This window comes from Notechis scutatus, chromosome 1 (assembly GCF_049901735.1).
Source record: "Notechis scutatus isolate UNSWTSFEM ecotype Mainland chromosome 1, rNotScu1.2, whole genome shotgun sequence".
Classification (NCBI taxonomy): Eukaryota; Metazoa; Chordata; class Lepidosauria; order Squamata; family Elapidae; genus Notechis; species Notechis scutatus.
In genome coordinates, this window is record NC_142009.1 from 293,910,889 (window position 1) to 293,934,561 (window position 23,673).

The 23,673-nt window shown below is 37.2% G+C and overlaps 1 protein-coding gene and 1 long non-coding RNA gene across 21 annotated transcripts in view; one reads left to right on the forward strand and one right to left on the reverse strand.

Moving 5' to 3' along the window:
• Positions 1-23,673, forward strand: part of NRXN3 (neurexin 3) — a 1,270,300-nt gene that overhangs the window by 412,969 nt on the left and 833,658 nt on the right. For all 20 annotated transcript variants that reach the window (XM_087952028.1, XM_087952029.1, XM_087952026.1 and 17 more), the window contains one exon: positions 17,304-17,507. In XM_087952028.1, the coding sequence (XP_087808154.1) occupies positions 17,304-17,507 (204 nt within the window). The remainder of the gene's footprint in view (positions 1-17,303; positions 17,508-23,673) is intronic.
• LOC148133440 (uncharacterized) overlaps positions 1-23,673 on the reverse strand; it is a 77,824-nt gene that overhangs the window by 29,509 nt on the left and 24,642 nt on the right. The window lies entirely within an intron of this gene.

Genomic DNA, 23,673 nt, shown 5'->3' on the forward strand with positions numbered 1-23,673 from the left:
TGTTGTTAGTCCATGTATGATATAGCATCAGATAAATAAGTAAATAAATTATTTTATTTATTTATTTATTATTTATTTATTTTTTGGAAACTGTCTTCCATTCCTTCAGAGGATATGGTAATTAAAAAAATACATGAATGCGCTGAGATGGATAGCATAACCAAACTGTTAAAAAATAAACAAGATAGTGACTATTATGAAATATGGAACATTTGGTATGAGTGGTTAAAGAAAAGGTAATATTTGATATTTGGATAAGTTATGGAAATGACAGAAGACGTGCATTTAATCACAAACTATGTAGAGAAATTAAAACATTAAAAGAACGAAGGAGTTATGGTAACAAGGCAGATCATGTCAATGATAAAGATAAAGAAAAAAAAATTAACCATTGCTCAATATATGCTGTAAAATGTATGTATGTATGTATGTATGTATGTATGTATGTATGTATGTATGTATGGTATTCAGCTTTGTTCGGGTATTTTCCCACGTCATTATAGTTGTGCTTTTAAAGTTGTAGCGACGTTTCGGCAGAATCTCATTTGCCATCATCAGGCTTGTGTATTGTGTTCATCTGTGAGTCAGGCTTTCACAGCCGTTTCTGTTTTAAATTTGGTGCTAGCCTACTGCTGTGTTAGAATGGTTTTTTTCTTCATCCTGATTAGTTGGGAGTCTTGGTCTGCCAGCCAATCAAGACAAAAAAATGCTACAAAACAGACAGAAGATATTAGAAAAACCAATCAAGCAGATCACAGCAAACTCCAAGATCAATAAACACAGACCAAGACTCCCAAGACTCATTGCTACAACTTTAAAAGCACAACTATAATGACGTGGGAAAATACCCGAACAAAGCTGAATACCATACATATAAATACCCGCGAAAACTTAAGAAAACACACACACACACACACACACACACACACACGATTTGTTTGTTTTAAATGTATGCCAAATAAATGTTTTTTCTAGAAAAAAATTAAAAATAAAATAAAAAAGTAAATAAATTATTATTGGACATATCACTTGCACATATTTATAGTACAATGAAATTATTCTGCCATTCTTTCGTTTTTAATTTCAAAAACTTGGAATTAAAATTTAATTACAACACAAGAAACCATAAAGTCATTTTTTGGCAAATATAAAAGCTCCAGTAGTCTCAAAGACAGGTGCATGTGGTAGGATTTAGAAAAAGAGCAGCATTCACTGATTTAAATCTTTTTGTGGTTTAGGGCCATGTGTGATGGCTTTGGATTGATCAGATCTACTCTTTTTAATCCACCCCCTACTTAACCAAGACTGGGCCACCAGTTGAAACTGTGTCAGGTTAGGATTTAGACAAAACCAATTACAGTTGTAGCAAGATACCAGGAGGGGGATAGTCTTTATTGGAATTTCCTCTATTATCTTGAGGCTCTATCTAACTCTGACTGCAAAAGGGAAAACTGGGTTGAGATTTTCTGTAGTGCTATCCAATAGTCAGAGAACTACAGTCTTAGGACTGATCCATAGGTCTAGGTTGTAATAGATTGAGCACAGTTTGTTAAAGTCAGCCACATTCAATGCCATCTTATATCAGCCTGCAGCCTATTGAGAAGGCAACCTCTGCCTGCACTGTCTTGCTATACACCAAAAATAATGTTTTTGACTTGTAATTAAAAAACAAGTAACACTATTATATAACAAGTAGCTATATAATAGTTTTATATATTTATTTGATTTATTTATTTGATTTGTCAATTGCTTACAAGATAATAGGTATAAGTATATACATAGTTATGAATACATGAAATGGGTACATATAAGAAAAATAAAAGAAACAATAGGACAGGGACGGTAGGCACGTTGGTGCGCTTATGCACTACAGACCTCTTAGGAAAGGGGTGAGGTCAATAGTAGACAGTCTAAGGTTAAAGTTTTTGGGGTTTGGGGAAGAAACTACAGAATCAGGTAGAGTATTCCAGACATTGACCACTCTGTTGCTGAAGTCATATTTCCTGCAATCAAGTTTGGTGCGGTTAACCTTGAGTTTGTATCTATTGTGTGCTCTTGTGTTGTTATGGTTGAAGCTGAAGTATTCATTGACAGGCAGGACATTACAATGTATGATTTTATATACCATACTTAGATCAGACCGAAGACGGCGTAATTCAAGGTTTTCTAGGTCTAGAATTTCAAGTCTGGTGGCATAAGGTATTCTACAACGAGTAGAGGAGTGGAGAACTCTTCTTGTGAAATATTTCTGGACTTTCTCAACTGTACTAATATCAGATACATAATGTGGGTTCCAGACTGATGAGTTGTATTCGAGTATTGGTCTAGCAAATGTTTTGTATGCTCTAGTTAGTAGTGTGATATTACCAGAAAAAAAGCTACGTAGGATTAGGTTAACAACTCTTAATGCCTTTTTGGCTATGTAGTTACAGTGGGCTCTAGCACTTAGATCATTAGAGATGAGTATTCCAGGGTCCTTTACAGAGCTTGGATCATCAACAAGATCTTGACTATTCAGTTTTACTTGTGTAATTTCACAATTGTCTATTATTCACCATAGCAACAAAACCTCCTGTCCTCCAGTTACTGGTCACTGCCCTTTATGGATGACACAAAGGTGCTTTTTCAGGAGGCAGCCGGATTTTCTTGTTTTTTCTTTTGAAGACGTTTTGTTTCTTTTCTAAGAAGCTCCTTTAGCTCTGACAGGATAGTGGGGAATAGAAGGTTTAACATTGCTTGCAGACATCTGGTCATTGCATCCTTTTAGAGGGTCATTGAAGCACTTGGATATTTATCTGTGTCCTCCGGGTCACTTGAATAGTGCTCCTGGTTTCTGTAGTTTGCAATTTTTCCTCTGGAAGTCCATTCCTACTCCCACACCATTCAAAGGGTATTCATCCCAAATTGTATCGCTAAAAATCTGTAGAGATTCTCAGTTATCCTGGTCATGGTTGGACTTTCTTGGCAACTGGACTTTTTTGTTTTTTTCTCTTGAAGACATTTCACTTCTCATCCAAGAAGCTTCTTCAGCTCTGACAGGTTAGTGGGGAAAGTCCAGTTGCCTCATGAAAAAGCACCTTTGGGACAACCATGACCTGCATGACTGAGAATCTCTACAAACCTTTGCCCTTTATGGATATTTTGTTGTGGGCTGCCTCCTTCCTTTTTAAAGGGACATTCATCAATAAATCTGTTTGCTTGATTTTCTTTGTTTCACACTTTACTAGTGTACCAGTGAATACTTTTTTAAAGTTACTGTAATGACAGTGCAATGGTGAAAGGCTGGGAGTTTTAACAAGTCTGCTAAATCAAGGAAATGGTAATCTTTCTTTTCTTTCTTTTAAACTAGATGAAAAAATAAATAAAAGAGTTCTTCCAATGTTGCCTTCTAGATTAAATAGAGGAAGAATAACACTGTGACTTATTTTTCTTTTAATGGTCCACTGATTGCAGCAAATAAGAAAATGTCAAGAGCAGAAGGGAGTCAGCAGAGGGGGACTCATGTAAAAGGCCTATTAATGGAAATATCAGCTCTTCAAAGTAGTGCAGGCCAGAAAACAAACTCTTGACTGGAATTCTTTATTATTATAGTCCATGGAAGCTAATTCTTGAAAGCTTGACTATATTTTCCCCTTCCATTTCTTTAACAAAGTTATGATGGAGCCAATCCAAGTTTCTTTTTCATGCTTTCTAGTTTCCTGGGCTTAAAATATGTTTTTTTTTTTAAACTGTTGCTGCATAGCAGCTGTTCTCCAAGCAAGGTCATCTCTTTGGCTATCTGTCCCAAATTCATTTCTTTCAACCTTAGTCCAGAGAAAGGAGGAGCAAATTTTCCTGGCAGGAATGAGTGGGTAAGGAAAGAGAAGAACCCACCAGTCTCATGTTCTAGAAAGCAAAGTTTGCAAACCAGGCTATCATTATGGCCAATGCAAGGAAATGCTAAAATCTAGACAGAGATTTCTTAATCTCTTCTGTTTCATTACCATGGACAACCAAGGAAAAAACCCCCTACATTGATCATTGAAGAAATCAATGCAAAGTTCACACTCAAGACCTAGCTCTCTGAAGAAAGCTGTAGACAGTTTTTTTTCTGAACGCCATCACTCTGCTAAACAAATAATTCCCTCAACACTGTCCAACTATTTATGAAGTCTGCATTTCTATTAATCTTCTCATCACTCCTTATCACCCATCCCCTCCCACTTGTGACTGTATGACTGTAATTTTGTCGCTTGTATTCTTACAGTTTATATTGACTGTTTCCTTGTATGATTTGCTTGCTTATTTTACTCCATGACTATTATTAAGTGTTGTACCTTATGATCCTTGACTCTTGACAAATGTATCTTTTTTCTTTTATGTACACTGAGAGCATATGCACCAAGACAAATTCCTTGTGTGTCCAATCACACTTGGCCAATAAAATAATTCTATTATATTCTAGTGCTGGGAAAGGTGGAAGGAAAGAGAAGAACACTAGCAGCAAAGTGGATGGACTCATGGTGGTGATGGGTTCACCATTGGCAGACCTGAAAGACCAAGTTAGGGAGAGATTATTCTGGTGAAAATCTATGCATAATTGAGAGTGAACACCAGCTTGATAGTACATATTCAAACACTTAGTATATAATCATGATATTGTAGCCTTTTGTCCTGTGAAAAATGTCAGCCTGTCTTTTTTTAGATTGATGTCACTCACAATAATGAAATAATTGAAATGAAGTAAATATCCCACTGCCAACTGTTCAGAGCAAGAAAAGACAATCATACCACCATGAATGGACTAATTTGGAAACTATTGGTGGTACAGTAGTCATTCGGTTAATAAAATATCTCTATAGAATCCAAGAGCTGGATAGCAGCACTTAGTTCAGCTTGCCTGATCAAAAAACGTTGTTGGATTTGCATTGGATCTGATTAATAGGGGAACTTACCAAATTTGCAGATGATACTAAGCTGGCAGGAATAGCTAACATCCAAGAAGATAGGCTCAAGATCCAGATGGATCTTGACAGACTAGAACACTGGACCATATCTAACAAAATGAAATTCAGTGTAGAGAAAAGTAAAGTCTTACACTTAGGCAAGAAAAAGCAAAAGTACACATATAGACTGGGTGAAACCAGGCTCAATAGCAGTAACTGTGAGAGGGATCTTGGAGTCTTAGTGGACAACCAGCTAAATATGAGCGAGCAGTGTGCAGCAGCCGTCAAAAAAGCTAATGCAATCCTAAGTTGTATTAATAGAGGGATACAGTCAGGATCAAGGGAAGTACTGATACCTCTCTATAAAGCCTTAGTAAGACCACACCTAGAGTACTGCATCCAGTTTTGTTCACCACATTATAAAAAAGATGTTGAGACTCTAGAAATAGTATAGAGAAGAGCAACCAGGATGATTAGGGGACTGGAGGCTAAAACATACAACGAACGGTTGCAGGAACTGGGCTTGGCTAGTCTAGTAAAGAGAAGGACCGGGGGGACATGATAGCGGTCTTCCAATATTTGAGGGGCTGCCACAGGGAGGAGGGGGTCAAGCTATTTTCAAAAGCTCCTATAGGCCAGACAAGGAATAATCGATGGAAACTGAACAAGGAGAGATTTAACCTGGAAATAAGGAGAAACTTTCTGACAGTGAGAACAATCAACCAATGGAACAGCTTGCCCTCGGAAGTTGTGGGAGCACCATCAGTTGAGACTTTCAAGAAGAGATTGGACTGCCATTTGTCAGAAATGGTGTAGGGTCTCCCGGTTGGGTGGGGGGTTGGACTAGATGACCTACAAGGTCCCTTCCAACTCTGATTATCTGTAATCTCTAATATTTGAATGGAAGTCTCAGGAAATACAAAGACTATAGGGTACATTAGAAAGTAAAAAAGGAATCCCGTAAGCAAGCAGTGCAAAGTACCACTGTATTGTTACAAGAATATAGCTATCAGGTATCAAGCTTAATTTGGAACAGATTTTACCTTTAAAATTGTGATTTCTGTATGGTTGCCAGCATTGGTATCAGTCACCATTGAGCAATTGTATAGCTATGCAGTTGTTATGCAAGAGTAAAGTGATGCAGTTAGATATATAACAAAGGGTTTAAGAACTATCTTCCCACCTCCTGGTGTTTTAAACACCATATTGTTTGAACTTAGGTTTGAAGTTTAGAAGGTACATCTTGGATCCCCAAATTAAATGGCATACTGTAATTTCCCCCCTCCCATTTGGATGCTGTCATTGTCCAACTAATTGCTGCCTTCTCTGCTCTGTAACACTTCGCAGTGCTGATTTTTTTGTCAGACTTAAAAATATTCACTTGTTTACAAGTGGGATGGTTTATCTTAAATTAAATGTAATAATTATTCTGCATGTTTCCTTCTCTTGCTTTGAATTATTTCTGGCAGATGGAAATTGCTTCTTTCACTGATGGGTCACAAGATTTGTTGCACTTTGTTATTCTATTTATTCAATCATGCAAAACCACAAATAGTTGTCTATTGGTAACTTGAGTCTGTCAAATACATTAAAGTTCTAAGATGTTTTTCCTCCTTCCTCACTACCTTCTTCTTCTTCCTCCTTTATTGCATGTCAGAATAAGGTCTCAATTCCATCTAACCAAAATACAGTGAGGAAACTTAACTTAAAAGTAGAGATAGTGGTGGTAGAGATGATACCACAAATACAAAAAAATAAAAAAATCCTATCTTTATCCATGCATTGACAATTGGACCACCTGTGTTTCCCAGAAAATAAGGCCAGGTCTTATACTATTTTTTGCTCCAAAAGATGCATTAGGCTGATTTTCTGGCTAGGTCTTATTTTTGGGGAAATACTGTACTACATGCACCCGTCTGGCTGATGATCTTAACTGAGGCTTATTTTGGGGGTAGGGCTTATATTATGAGCACCCCAAAAATCATGCTGCGGTTTATTTTCCAGTTGAGTCTTATTCTGGGGGAAACATGCTATATGATCTCATGGTCAGAGCATATTAAGCATGCCTATATGGTCAATATATATGTTCTATATTGACCATATTGAGCATAATAACAGAACAAAAAAAGAAGACAATTGTGGTTTTTCCAAATATAGAGGAGGGAGGGCACTTTTTGAGACCCAAGTATACTGGAGAAAAGTTGTGTATCAGTGGAATGGGATCAACTAGAAGAGATTCAGAAGGCACTATCATGACACTAGGGAAAGGAAGTCCCAAAAGTGCTTTTCAAATGGCAAACAACCATTTGGGACAATCATAAGAATATCCATAGTCAAGGAAAGGAAGTTTGAATTAATATATGTACCTATTTTAGAAGATGGCGGAAAGTAAGAGAATTATTTCTGCGAGGTTTTTTCAATCAATATTTAAAAAAATACTGCTTGTTTTTCAGATTTGATATGATCATGATAAGGTGGTCAGCTTAATATCAAAAATTACTAGTGGGTCTGTGTATGTTGTGATAACTCTACAGGTTATACATGGATTGATGTCAAGCTTATCTGTACTTATAAATTCCTGTGATTAAACTCTTTAGTTATGTTTAGAAATTCCTTAGCACTTGGATGCCAAACTGGAATTTAAAATAGAAATCTAGAGAAATGCTTTTCTTGAAATCTGACTATAAAGAAAATTATAAACAAGGAAAAGAGAAAGAAGGATATTGACTAAATAGAGGAGAATTAACCAAGAAATTCAAAGTGTTTCATGGTTCAAGATTCCATAGCAAAATATACATTGATCCTTTGCATAGATACAGGGTGAAATACAGTTGACATTCAGTTCCACAACTCTTGTTACTTCGTGTAAGACATATAGGTTTCTAAGCAAGCCAGTTCAAAATGATTCAAAATCCAGTATTTCACTATATACCTAGTTAAAAACTATCTTCAACTACTGTGTTAAGTTTCAGTCAGTTTCAGAATCACTGAAATGGGGTTGCCTTATTATACAAATGATGTTTCACAGGGCTAACTCTCTACCTAAATAAAGACCAAAAGAAAGCGCCAACAAAATATATTACTCTGGGTACAGAATTTGGATTCAGCCCAACATGGAAAAACAGTGCAGGGAATGGCTGATTAAGAATACCATAATGAAAAGTGAATAACAAATCAACATAAGAGATGTTGCTGCATGTGCTGCATTTTGTAATTGAATGGAGGATGCAAAGCCATGGAGGACAGAAATTGTTTTATTTGCTACATCAAATGGCAGAATACAAAGTTATTGAAAGACAAAAGAAAGTTAAACCTTCTATACACATTTTGCAGCTTTGAAACTGATTCTTAAAACAATAAATTAATCCCTCATGGATTTCTTCCCATTAGATTTGCTGACTTTAAGCAACTTTTCCAGCGCTGACCTTCTCATCAAGGTTTTGTCTCAAAATAGTTCCATACAGTTCTACAAATGTTAAACTGACATTTGAAGTTGGATTTAAGAGACTGAGTGCTCTCCTGTGTACTTACTGAAATTCAGTAAGGCTATAGCCTCCTGCTCCTTGAGTGTGTGGGCTAGTAATAACTTTTATCAGCAATTGGTTGGATAAAAAATCATGTTCCAAAGCAGGTTCAGTATTCACTTGGGAAGTGTGAATCAAGTTCATCTTATATATTTTCAGCAAAATCATCTTGTGTATGACAATGAAGACACTTTTCATGCCTCTGCTTATTAATTATGGAGATGTGGACAGTCATGCCTTAGGAAAAGACAAAACAGCTTCCTTTAGCTTTTTATCTGTCAACTAATCAAATATGACAAGTCTGTGATTAAATTGCTGCTTCTTTTCTACCATAACACTGATTTTCTGAGGAGGATAATGTCAGAAAGGAATCAGATCTATTCTGAGTAGGTTCTGAGCAAGTCTGGTTGAGCTGACTGAGGCTCTGTCTTGTTCTTTTACCTGAGAAGATTTTGATCCTGTAATTTCTGAGGAAGTGGATAGTGTCCTTGGGACTATTAGCCTAGCCAGCTGTTAAATCTATATCTCACTTGGTTTGTTAAGGCTCCCTGGGGTGACATGTGGTTAGATGTGATGCTGATAAATTCATTCTTGATTCAGATGATGGTTCCTAATGATTCTGGATATTTTTCATTCATTCTCCAATCTGTTTGAATTCTGTTTTCCACTCTTTCACATCTTTCAAAAATCTCTCATTTCCTCTGCTTCTCTCCTTTTTATTTTGAAGTGGCCTTCCTAGTGTTACTTCTCAATACTTCATGGTATGTTGGACTGTGCTCTGGATTCCCAGAAGAGAGGGGCTGTATTCAAGAGGGTAAACACACAGTGAAGTTTAGATAGTCCAGTCAGGAAAAAGAGGGTTAAGAAGGCTCCTTCCTAGCAATTCCAAGATTTGTATCTGTAGTGACACAAATCGTTGCTTTAGTTTGACAAGATTTCTGTCTATAAATGAAGAATAATAAAGGCAACTGCTCAGAAGTAACTTCACATATCTTTCTTGATTCATGGCTTGGTTAACATATATTGAAAACATAAAAAAGTAATAAATACACAGATTTATTAAAAATGAAATGTGACAATCTTGAGATTTATATTTATTTTATTCATTATTGACTGCATAAGTGTGAACAGGTCTGAGAGTGCTCAGATGAATAATTTCAGTTTGTTTGATTGCATGCAGGCTTTTTTGTATTTTCTGGTGGAAAGCAAAAAGTGATTAAGCCAGTCGTGAAATTCAGTTCTTGACATCTTTAGTGACATCTGGAAATGGTTGCGATTACTGACAGTCAATGCACAGCAGGAAGGTTTTGTGGTTTGTTTGTTTTTTTAGCCTCAGTCTATAACACATTGTTTTGTGAACAATCCTCTAAAGAAAGGCACTTCCAAGGGGTTAACGCCAAAAATTGCTTTGCAAGATCTGCTTTTTAATTTGTTCAAACAGAGAGGAAATGGAAAAATTCTTTGGTTTCTCCATTTTCACCAACAGTTAACAAATTGTTTATCTAGAGTGTGTGTGTGTGTGTTTGTATATTATATAACACTATTTAGAAGGTAAAACAAATGAATTGATATTATAACATAAAGGGGAGGAAATCTCAAAAAAAAGAAAGAAACCACCCTCAGTATTTAGATAAAAGGAAAATAAGATTAACCCCTCTCCCCTTTGCTGCAACCACTTGCAAAATTATCTCCCCATTTAGTGTCTTGGCAGTATTTTTTTAAAAAAATAAATTTTCCAGAGTGCAAATTGGGAAAGGAAGTTGTGCTTTATCTGCTCCATGATTCAAAGACTTTGTGATGACCTGGGGCATGGCACAAAGGCAACACAGTCAGATAATCAACAAGATTATCTCCAATTTTGCCCCCAGTGTCCAGGTTACTTTTGGCTGAAAAAAATTCTTCCAGGAACAGCCTTTGATTGCAAAAAATTAAGTCCAAAATAGGGTAAACACAAACTGTAACTTAAAGTCCAAACAAGCCAAACTGACATAATTAGTTGGGCAGGGCAGGAGCAAGAATTTAAGACTTGAAAGCACAGCAAAACTCACATGATTGGGAAGACATAAGTAACACAGATAAGCCATGACAACACAAGATGAAGTCACATTTGCTCCCAACAGCCTGACACATGCAGCTTGTCTTTTTTATAAACTGTGTTCCCAGCTGCAGCTAATGAAGAGAATCAGGGCCCTTTCCTCCCCCGTAAGCCATGCAACCCACGTTGCTCTCTTCTCCATTCCTCGCTGCATGCCCTAGGATGAAGAGGGGTTGGGCCTGGACCTTCCTCTGAATTCCCTCTCCCTTGTTCTACCTCTTCCCTGCTCTGCTCAGCCGGACTTTGCTCTTCCCCAGTTTCCTCCATAGCCAACAGGAGCCACATTCCCACTCCCTGTCAGCTATTTGGCTTCCTCCTCAGATTCAGACTCCAACAGGGACATGACAGACTTTTTGCTCTCCAGTGTAGACATAAGTAACTTAACAAAAGTACAGTCTATATTTCTACCTTCCTTGTTTTGCAGGATTGATATGAGAATAAAGTGAGGGGTGATATTTTGGACATTCTTTGAGAATTTGCAGGGCCTTTATCTATATGTAAATCACTTACTTAAAAACAAACATTCTCCCTTTTATTTGCTGTGCTTTGGAACTTAGGCCCTTCCATACCGCCAATACCTTTCACCTTTCCATATCCTCCCAAACATTTTCAAGCTGATACACAATTGTCTTTACCATTGTTTATCTAAAAATTAAAGCAATCAACATTCAAGGCAATCTATGCTTTCTCTCATTGATCAATAGAAAAGGGCAAAAGAAAAAAAAAGTATCCTCCAAGTGCCATGCCTACCTCCATGACTTCTTTTCTGGGAAGGGAAGGGAAGGGAAGGGAAGGGAGGGAAGGAAGGAAGGAAGGAAGGAAGGAAGGAAGGAAGGAAGGAAGGAAGGAAGGAAGGAAGGAAGGAAGGAAGGAAGGAAGGAAGGAAGGAAGGAAGGAAAGAGCTTCAAAATCTGCAAGAGACAAAAATTCCGTCCATCTGCATAGTTGAAAAGAATAAAAAAATGTTTATATAAAACTTCCTCTGCAGTATGGAGAGAGAAGACAAGGGGCAAAGTAATCTAATTTTGAAGGAGAAAATGGCCCATCCCAATTTGATCCCAGCACTTCTATTGGAAAACCAGGTTCAGCATAATTAACTGCAGTTGGGTCAATCCAAGAAATCAATCCAGATCTAGGGGCACTTCCAGATCCAGGTCTGGTTCCATCCCCCTAGGATCATGTGTCTTTGTTACAGTTTGGCAGCCTAGTATAACTGAATTTCCAGTTCACTTATCATATGCTTGAAGTTGCTACAAACTTTCTGTGAAGTTTGTGGAAAAGCAATTTCATCATTTAAGGGAAGTGCTACCTTATTACACTACCTGATTTTTTGTAGGCTCTATCCTAGCAGGTATTTACAAGGGAAAAGTTGCAGTGATGAATTTTCAACTTCTAATTCCTCCTCTAGGAAATGCTTGGGTTTTTTCTTTTCCAGACAGACAGAAAAATAAATGCAACCTGAAGCAAGTAATTTATTTTCTCTTTCATATAAAATGGGTTGTGGTATGTGGTTGTTCGCTTTTGTGTGTGTGGATATTGTTGCTGATAATGCACGACCTGCTGCAGCTTGGTCCTTGTTCTCATTATGGTTAAGATAAGTGTGGTGAAAATAACTGTAGGTCATATTAAGACTATTTTGATATTTTGGAGAGGAAACTGTGAAAAGAACCTATACTAGACTTAATATTTGAAGTTGCTTATTTTCTACTATATAAATTTATATCAGCCTTCGTATATTTCATAATAATTGGGAATTTTAGGAATTGATTTGCAATTTCAGCACATTTGGGGGCGGCACTCTTTTCTTACATTGTGTCAAGGAAGCAAATATTTTCCCTAATTTTGGCTGTATCAACAATTGTTCATATCGTTCTTCAATATGTACTTCTTGTAGACAAATTATATCAAATTTTAATTTCTCTAATTTATGAAAGGTTTTCCTTCTTTCAACAGCTGAGCCAAGTCCATTTATATCAATTGTAATCAATCTTTTCTCTTCCATGGTGATATCCTGTAGTTAAGTTTAGCAGCTCTCGTAGACCTTAGTTCATGTTGTTCTCTGGCTTCCACCTTTCCACCAACTGCACCTTCTTCTTTTTCAGTTGCCATTTGGCAGTCCTCCCAGAACTCAACCAGCGAGATCTCTCCTTCTGCCTCTTCCCCTTCCCCTCCAAAAAATTCTGTATAAAATAATTCCGCTTTCTCAATTGAGTCAACTCTATGTCTCTGTTCTTGCCATGTGAACATCAAGCCGTCTGGAATCAGCCATCTACAATTCACCTCTTTTTAAAGTAGCATTTTAGTCAGGAATTGGTATTCTCCTCTCATCTCTCTCACTCTTCTGGGCATTTGTTTCAAGACCACAATCTCCTTGTCTTTATATTTCAGTGTTTTCTCTTTTGCCACCCGCAATACCTGCATTTCAATTGCTTTCTTTGTAAATCTAATGTGAACTTCTCTTGGTAAGCTACTTCTCATCGCATATCTTGTGAAAACTCGACAAACCTCATCCATTCTATCCATCATCTTCTCCTGAGTTATCTCCAAAGCTTCAGCCAGTATCTCTATCACTATCTCAGCTAAGTTTTGTCCTTTTTCTTCCTGTACATTTTGTAATCTAAGATAGAATTCTGATCTATCCATCTCCCATCTCAACATACCACTTTTATCTTGTTCAATCACCATTAATCCACCATCAATATCTCCAATCCTCCCGTCTCCCTGTCCACCTTCTTCTTCAATTTTTTGGAATCTCTCATCATACTTCAACATCATTTGTTGAATGTTCTCCACTTTTTCATCGGTTTTCCCTGCTCTTTGTTCAATGTTCTCTGTTCTTTGTTCAATGTTCTCTATTCTCTTTTCAATATTTTCTGATCTTGCTTGAATACCTTGAATTCCTTGCATAATCATCTGCACAGTCACTCCTTCTTGTTCTCTTTCCTACTTTAACATAGTCTGCACCAAACGTTGTCCTCCAGATGGAAGAAGTAGAAGTTGAAGAACCAGGAGCCGCAAACTTCCCACTCATTTTAAGCAATTCAAAATCTTCTGGTTCCTCCAAACCCCAATCCAATTGTGAAGTAACCAATTATAGTTCAAAAATAAAAATAGTAGAAAAAAGAAGCCCAATAATAATGATAAAAAAAAAAGAAAGGACAAAATTTCTTCAGGTTCTTGTATACCTTAATCCAATCAATAGTTAGATGAAGAGAAAGGCTTAAAAAAAAAGGAAAAAGAAAAATTCTTCAGGTTCTTCAACACCTCGATCCAATTAAAAGGTCTCAAATAGGAAAGAGTGCATAAGAACAAACCAGAAAGGTAGATGAAAAAACAAAAACACCAGGAAAGGGGGGGAAAGGCCATTCCCCTAAAAAAAAAAACATTAATACTTGAAGGCTTTCCCTTTAAAATAAAAAAACAAACGTAGAGATTGGACTTCTAAAGAAAAAAAGAAAAACAAAGACAAGCTCCAACAAAGCCAAAAACCCAAATAGTTATTACAAAAAAAAGATAAAATGAAATACAATAAAGCTGGTGAGGAGGGATAGCATAACTTAGAAAAAGTAAAAAGAGCACACTGCACTTTGCTTAATTATCCAAGGCTCTTATTATAGCTCTCCTCTACAAAAACCCATCACCTCTTTTTCCCCCCGGTTTCAACACCAGACTCCAGCTGTTGATAAAATCCCAGAAGAGCACCTGCAATAATACTCTCCCATGTTCTTCCCTCTATCTTATCAAATAGCAATGTCTTTGAAAAAGAGTCTCAGTTCTTTCCCTCTCAGCTTTGTCTGGTCACAGGGAAATAGAATATTTTCAAGCCTCTAGTTGGCAGTGTTACAAAGTTTCTTTGCTCCCACTTTCCCCCTCCTTTTTCAAGCAAGATATAATAAGAATTAATAAAAAAGAAAAAGATATTTTAAAAAAAGAGATAACTAAAGGGAGCCTCTAGCCTAAAATATTACAAAATCAAAAAGGAGAAAAAAAATACATGTAAACGAAAAAACCAGTCCAGTTTCAAAATACAAGATCATGTATAGAAAATCCAGCAATGAGGAAAAAAAACATTACTTTGACATTCCTGTTTAAAATCGCCGCTTAATCACTTCTGTCAAAACTTTTACAGATTCTTTCTTTTCCTTAGAGTGTCCTTTCAGATCTTAGAATAAAGAAAAAGTTCTCACCAAACCAGCACACTCTCTCTTTCTGTTCTCTTCCGTTTCGGAGCTGTCCCAACTTCAGCAGCTTTAATGGCTAACTCTTTGCCGCTGGCAAGAAGAGCTTCTCCTGGATCTACCAGGGACTTTGTGGTATCCCTGGGATCGACAGGATGCGCTCTTCACTTTCTCCATCTCTTCGGGATGGTTTAGATCTGATAGGACCATCCAGGAGCAAAGATATCAGCAGCGATCTCAGACCTCCAAGATCGCATACCGTATCGTCGCGACGCCAGCTCCGCCCTCCAAACATTTCAGATTTTTATATCTCCAAAGTTCTTGCTAATTACAAAATGCTTCTACCATGCAATACATCCTATTGTACCTAAAGAAGGGAAATATCTGATCCCTCTTATGCTGGTTAATTCATGTACAGCATTCCCTTTGCTTACTCTGACACTTATCAGCAATGTATGCATATGCACACACTAGCACAGGGACTATTTCATGCAGGTCACATTTGAACTAAAGGTGTCAGAAAGTGCCATTTCATGCTTAACTGCACAGTCTAATAGAATCTAAAGCAAAACCAAGCAGCCCTGTGTGTTTCGATTCGGTACATGCAGCAAATAAGTTTATGTCTAATATGAGAACATTGGGTTTCACCAGCATCTGGAAATAGCATTATTAAACTTATTGTGCTTTGCTTACCACAACAGGAACTCTGAGAAAAGAACATAGCTTTTCCAGCAACCTGGAATAACACTCACATGTCAAGAAATCGGATCCTATACCCTACCCATCTACTGATTACCTGATTGCTATCAAGTTGAGGTCAACATTAAACAATTACATGACATAATATCTGCAGGGTAATCCATCCCCAGCCTGGAGTTTTTAGGTCTCCTATCAATCCATCTGTTACTGTTGTGTTTGAATCCATCCACTTTGCTGCTGCTGGTACTTGTTTGTTCCACCCGTCCCAACATTATGGACCTGTAAAAGGAGATAGATCATCACATAATGCTTCCAAATATGATAAGTTGAACATGATATATTAGAATCAAGTATCTTCAAAATGTATTTTGTAAGGGACACAGTAGATCAGTGACTAAGACACTGAGCAAAAGGTCGGCACTTTGGCGGTTCGAATCCCTAGCACTGCATAATGGAGTGAGCTCCTGTTACTTGTCCCAGCTTCTGCCAACCTAGCAGTTTGAAAGCATGTAAAAATGCAAGTAAAAAAATAGGGACCACTTTGGTGGGAAAGTAACAGTGTTCTGTGCACCTTCGGTGTTTAGTCATGCTGGCCACATGACCATGGAGATGTCTTCGGACAGCGCTGGTTCTTCGGCTTTGTAACGGAGATGAGCACCACCCCCCCAGAGATGGCATGTATGTGCAAGGGGTATCTTTACCTTTAACTTCAAAATGCTGATAGCTTCCACCTTCTTTGACTCTTGCCATCTAATTTCAAGGAAACAATGAGTGCCCTTGAATCTTGTCTTGATTCTTGATCATCATGCTCCTGATGTTCAGTAAGAACCTGAACTTGAATTGAATTACAGATTGTTGTTAAATTGCAGATTGTTGTATTGTAGAAATGGTTACACACTCTCTGACAGAGTCTGTTAGTAGTCTGGATGCTTCATCTTCATCTATTGCTGGATGTGCAAGCAGAGAATTAGGCAAAGAGTATGTTTGCATATTTAAGATTGATACACTAAGTATCACTGTTTTGAATTGGTCAGATTTAACAAGTGGTTTTGAGTTCATGTTTTGAATATACTATACCCGTGATGGCGAACCTATGGCACATGTGCCAGAGGCAGCATGCAGAGCCCTCTCTCTGAGCACATGAGCCATCGGCCCAGCTCAGCTCCACCACGCATGTGTACGTGTGCCTCCCGCTGGCCAGCTGATCTTTGGGTCTCTGCCATGCATGTACGGGGGTGGAACACACATGCGGGGGTTGCACGCATGGGCAGGGTTGCATGCGCATATGTGGGGGCAGGGTACACACATGAAGGGGGCATGTGTGCAAGGTGCATGCATTGCATTTTGGGGTGCGCATGCAAGTACTTTGGGCGCTTGGTGCCAAAAAGGTTAGCCATCACTGTACTATACATTAAACTATGTTTGGAAAAAGTTTAAAGTTGTAGTTGGTATAAGTATGCCAATTAGTCAATGAATATAAAGTTAGCTATTGCTAGATAAATATTATGAAACCATGATATCTGTAGAGATTCTCTACTCAAATTAATGTATCATGTTATTAAGATTTTAATATGAAGCCCTTTTCAAGAAATTCTGCCAATAAAACAATGTATATTGCTTCAAGTGGAGTTACTTTATGGTTCTATATTGATTGCCATTATTGTAGTCACTGGTTTTATCTTTTCTCTAATACAATTTTCTACTGTTATTTTTCTACTGTTTTAAGGTAATTTCACTCTTAATATTTTCAACTGAATATACAATACCAGGGAATGTTTGTTATTTGTATGCTACAGTGAAATAATATTTATGAATATCCTCCAAATTTTAAAATGCCTAAAACTATTGTAATTTGTTTTATTGATCTTTTTCTTTTCTTCAGAGGCCTCCGTCCTGAGTTATGATGGCAGCATGTATATGAAAATTGTTATGCCTATGGTCATGCATACAGAGGCTGAGGATGTGTCCTTCCGCTTCATGTCCCAGCGTGCGTATGGTCTGCTGATGGCCACAACATCACGTGATTCAGCTGATACACTACGGCTTGAACTAGATGGAGGCCGGGTGAAACTCATGGTCAATCTAGGTATTGTGCAAAAGTGGTCCCTCCCTTCCCCATCACTTGGCTTTTAATTTCAGCTTGTTTTGTTTTCTTGTCTGTCTTCCTTCCATCCTCTCCCACCCTTTATCTGGTTGAGTTGAATTATAGCTCCGCTAAATAACTTTTTGAAATAATATTAATCATGGAGAACTTCTCCAGCCATCACTGCATGAAGGTTTTATGTTGCTTCCTGGTTATGGATAATGTGTTTTGTTTTAAGTTTTTTTTTAAAAGCTTCCTTTCTTGTTCTTAAACTGGTTAGTTTTGTGTAAGACATGCTGTTTGGTCCATCTTTTGATCAACCACATCCTCATTGATCCAGCCTCTCTGCTACTATTCAAAACAGTCAAAAATAAGTTATGAAGACAATGACAGAGCCATATGTGAAAAGTTCTGATTGTATTGTTGCCCTTCAATAAGCTAGGTTTTATATATCTAACATTTCAATGTCATCTGCTTCTTCCTGAGATTAAGATTAATCCTTAATTTAAAGCTTAAAAAGTACCCATTTCAAAAAAGCACCAACAGAGAATAACTTATAAATAAATATCCAGAAACCTCCTCTTGCCCACTCCTCTCTCCAAAAAGTGCACTAGAAATGCATTTCTGTTAGACCTCTTGGATGGAATTGTTATCTTTTCATTCAGTGTTCTTAACTGAAGGGAAAGGGAAGAATTTGGGACAGAGATCTCTCCTTTTTCTTCTGATACGATATTGTTTCAATTGGTTATTTTTTCCCCATTGAGGTTTAATTTGAGGAATTTTAGTTTCCTGGAAAATAAATGGTTTTATTTGCTGCTCAAAAATGGCTCACTATGAAGAGATAAAGAGCCATGATATAGTTAATATTTATCTTCCAAAAGGTTAAAACGTTCACCTTTTGTTCTCTTGTAGTTCTCTGCTTTAAAACGAACCAGCTTTTTTCACTGCTTCACATTCTGCAGTTTTTACTTGAAAAACTGTGTTACAGCCTCAGAATTTCTGCAAGCTTTCTGATGTCGGATTTTTGACTTAGCACTTCTGATTTTCCAAAACATCTAACTATAAAATATCAAGATGGGGTGCTTTTGGGCCTATGAGTTTCCAAGTATGTATCGTATATTGCTTGGAAAAACATTTATATTATTCCACTCATTTATATGTTAGACTGGGAGCGTAGAACTGGAATATGAACAGGAAAATCTTATTTAAGAACTTTTCTACAACCAGATGCATAAGGGATTGTTTGGTCTAGTGGTTAAGGCACCAGGTTAGAAAGCAGAAGACCATGAATTAGTCATGAAAGTCACCTGGATGACTTCAGGCTAGTCATTCTCTCTCTCAGCCCAACCCACTCACAAGGTGGTTGTTGTGGGGAAAATAGGAAGAGGAAGATATGTAGATATGGTCGCTGCCTTGAGTTATTTGTAAAAATAATAAAGATAAAGATAAAGATAAAGATAAAGATTAGATAGATAGATAGATAGATAGATAGATAGATAGATAGATAGATAGATAGATAGATGGTAGTGCCCATATGAAAACAATTTAAGCATTTCTCTAACAGAGAATTAACAATAGCAACAACTTCTGGACTGTTTCTATCAGTTCTGAAATGATTATTTGTATCTAACAGTCGTAACCACATAAGATAAATAATGTTCCCTTAGCAGAAACATTTTTCTTCCGTCGAGGACATGTATCATGTGCATATCATCTGGCACTATTTAAACTGTTTCATAAGCAACTATGTTTTCAAAATGCAGATAATAAGTCTAACGTGGCCTTTGTAAAGATTTATGACTAGGCTTTTGAATAACTTTTTCATGTTAGAAAGGCCCAGAATGAAGTTCTATCTGCCTTTTAGTAAGCAAAAGATATTCTAGTAAGCCCAAATATGCTTTGATTGGAATCACTGCAGTACCTCTCCAACTTTATTGCAGTCATGCATATTCTGATGGTGACTTCCAGACTAGAAGCTTAATTATGAAGCAAGAAAGGTTTGAAACCTTTTCAGATGTTAACTTAAGCCTCCCTTCCAAAAGCATTGGGCACAGAAGTCAAATATGAGATATTGTTTTAGAAATTCATTTCAAGTCCAAGGAGGCTGGGGAAGATTTCTTCAAACCTTAGTGACAATGTGAGTTCTGAAATGTTATTGCATTAAGTGAGCCAACATCTAAGCCTTGCTTATCAGTAAAAATTCCACATTTGATAACATCTGGTGAAGAAAGGCGATTTATGAAACTATTGTTGATTTAGAGTAGCTTCCAAAGGGAATCTGAACCATTTGATTCTTGCCAGAAATGCAATGGCAAAGTCTGTTTTGAATGGTAGCAAACATTATTTTGCTTGGCCCCCCCTCAGCTTTTCTTTTTAATTTCATTTCATGTTTCTAACCCTTTTTCTGTGATCTTTTTCACACCGTGTATCAACGTTGTAAAAACTTCTTTATGTCCCATCAGTCATGGTATATCAAAAGATGGTATTCAACCCTTCAAAGGCCTGAAGCCTGCGGCCCGCACAGCAAACAGCCCTTCGAACAGAGTGTACTGAAAAACCTGCAAGGGCTGCCATATTCCTCTCTCAATTACAGCCTATTTAGCACAAAAAAAAAAAAAAAAAAAAAAAATCAGAAATGAGAATGTGGTTGATTTGATTGAGGAAGGAGGGAGGGAAGAGTCTCTCATATATTAAGACTACTTCTTTAAGAAAATTTTAAATGTTTCTTGAGGGATAGTTGGAGGATCATATTGTCTCTGGAAAAATTATAAGTTTATATGTGATATTTCTAACACTACTGTTAAAAAGAAAGAGAGAGAGAGAGAGACAGAGAGAGAGACAGAGACAGAGACAGAGAGACAGAAATATACACACAGAGAAAGAAAATTCAATGAGTCAAGTCTCATCCATGATTAGTACATGCTTAGAGTTAGAACATGGCCAATCACACCATAAACCAGTGGTTGTCCTTGTCAGTCTTCTTCTTTATCCGATTGGAACTGCACTGTGTCAAAGTCTCATCTTTAAACGTCATTCAACATCTGCATCCCTTATTGATCATTTTGTATAGGCAGACAGGGCCAGAAATGCATCCAGCTGTTGATTGATCATATATTTGTTTACTTGTTCAATTTACATGACCGAATGGGGATTCTAAGTGGCCAACAAGTTAAAATACAAAAACAATGAGAAAATAAGATACATGACCTACAGCCAAGATTAAAACAAAACAAAACAACAATAACTATCTCACAGGTTCTAACCAGTAGTCCAGCTCCCATGCTCAGAAACTTAAGCATGTCTTTGGAGCCTCGTGAAAGGCTGATATACAATACCAGCCTGATCTAATTTTCTTAAGGAATGATGTTCCAAAGGTCAGACACTAAAGTAGAAAATCCTGGGTCTCCTATGAAGGTATTCCTTGATTCATATGATCCATGGTTTGCTCCTCCTCCTGCATCTAAGAGAATACATAGAAATGATAGGGGAGGTCTGGCTCCATAGATAACTTGGTCCCACTCCATGAAGGGATTGATAAGTGACCATAAGCACCTTCAATTGCATTTAGAAGAATACTGACAATCAAGGGAGCTCATGAAGCAAAATGGTAACATGAAGGCACAGGGGAACACCTATAATTGCTCACACTGCAATTTTCAATCAGCTGCTGCTTCCAGATGTTTTTTAAGAGCAGTCCCATGTAAACTGTATTTTATATATTTTATAAATGTAGTTCATTTGAGATGTGACTAACACATGAAAACTGTTAGCAGAGCCTCTTAGTCCAACGAAGTGTGCCACACAAAGTTATTTTGGCCAAGGCTGCCACCTATTCCTCACACTAGAGCTGTGTATAACACAGTGGTTCTATTTGGGTAGTGCAATCCCATCTGTAGCTGTGTATAACACAGTGGTTCTATTTGGGAAGACCCCATAAGTCCTCAATCCCAGAGCCATTTGGTTTGGTTATAATTGAACTGAAGCGTATTCTTTCCTATCCAGCACCCCATAGGCTATAAACATCAAGACAAAGCTCCATGGCATCACTTGACCAGCCCAGTGTAGAGATAAGCACCAGCATATTCCTTTATCACAAATGACCTCACTAGCAGCTTCATGTAGATGGTAAATAGGAGAGTCAGCCATAGGTACTATGACATTTAAAATGCCAGTAAAAATTAATAATCAGCAAATCCCAAGGACTGGGTGTATAAATGTAAGTGTTGATAAGTAAGAGGAAGCTTTAAGTATCTCAGAATAGTTGTGACAGTCTAAGCTTCTAAAATGTAAATACATTTCTCAAATGAAATTTTGGAAACTTAAAAGAGAATATAATCCAATCTCCATTCTGTTTTACATCTCTCAAGTATAATTAGTCTTTCAGACATGATCTCTAGTGTTTTGTCATTCTCTCTCTCTCTCTCTCTCTCTCCTTCTCTAAATCTTGTGGCATTCAGTCTTGGAGAATTTTTTTTTCCTTATTGCACTTACCAGCACACATCTAAAAAAGGGGATATAGCCACTCCTGTATGGTGATTGTACTAAATGCTCAAGGGCTGTTTGCTCCCACTTTTCTGTTGCGGTTGACGACACATGACAAACCTAATCGCACGAAACCAAACCCATATTTTCTTAAGAGAAGATATGCTGGAAAATACACTCTGTGGCATCATTACTTCTGGATGTTTTCTTTTTCCCGATCACTCAGATTTTTTGTTTACTGCCCTCCTTTTCTAAATATTAATTTTATGGTATTAATTAGACATGTTCCTTTCTAATTTTACTTGGCAAAAATACCTCTAAGTTTAGCATAGCTAGCTTTCAATAGTTTAGTTGAGCCAGAAGTCAACCTTGATTAACCAAATTTTTGCCAAATGAACAGTGGAGTCTTTTTAACATGATATAGTTGAATATATGGAGAAGTGGCTCTTAGCATTAACTGCGAGGAACAGTTTGTCACAGGATTATAATGGCAACATGTTGCAACACATTTTTCAAATAATGTGTTCTCAGTCTAAGAATTAAAGGAGGTGTCATGCTTCTAATCTTGTGATCAAGTTTGTGAAGCTTGTTTTGCTCAGAAAAGTCTCTGAGTGCTCAGAACACCTCAGCTGAAATTCTACTTTTTCGTTAGCATGTTAATGAGTGTTTAACATGCACAAATAAGTGCATGTGTCACTGTAGTCTTTTTTAATTTGTTTATGGTTTCTCCCACTTGTAGTTTCATATGAGTGAAGCGCAGGGGGTTGTCAAAGATAATCAGATCTGCCACTGCACTGCCTATTTCATCTTCTTCCGGAATGTTGTAGATGCTTCATTTAATTCCAATATTCAGGCAGCAAGGTGAAACAGGGCTCTGAAGGGCTGGCTGGCTGTTTTTGTATCAACTCTCTCCAACCAATAAAAAATATGAACTCTCCAAAATGCAGTGAAATCTGGGCTGGGCGTTCGTGCGGTTAGCAGTTTGCAAGTGGCCATTTTATGGTGACAAGGAGCAATATGTTATCCCTTTCTGCAGCATGAAAAGTTTTGGCAATATACATTTTTTCTGCAAAACATTTTAAGTTATCGCACAGGAAATGAGTATACATTGAAAGGGCTAAATATTGCATTACTAAATATTTACAAGCTAAAGCCAGGAATGCATTTATATAGATACACTAATCATTCCAGTGAAACATTGTAAAATTTGCTTTTAAGCATCCAAATGTGTAAAAATATCCTAAAAGGACTAAAATACTCACCATTTGGAAGAAAGCCTTGCATTTTATGGGAAAATGCCTGTGCTTTAATAACATGTAGACTTACCTAGTTTTTGTTTAGAAATAACATATTTTGCAAAATAACACATTTTTCTTAAAAAGTATTGTCAAGGAAATATATATAATTTATAGTTCTTTTCTGCAAGTATCTCACATGTGTACACACTGACATACACACATACACAAACAAACAAACACAAACACAAACATGTAAACAGAAGCAGGGAAATGGGAATAGTTTATGGTTCTGAAACTTTTGTAGTAAATAAGTACACAGACATTCTTGTACTTCTATAGAATGTACATAAATATAAAATGGCCACATTTCTTTGCGTGTGTCTGTCCCCGGAAGGGTGGACTGATTGTTTTTGGATGTCTGCAGCTGTTACCTTGAAGGATGCAATTTC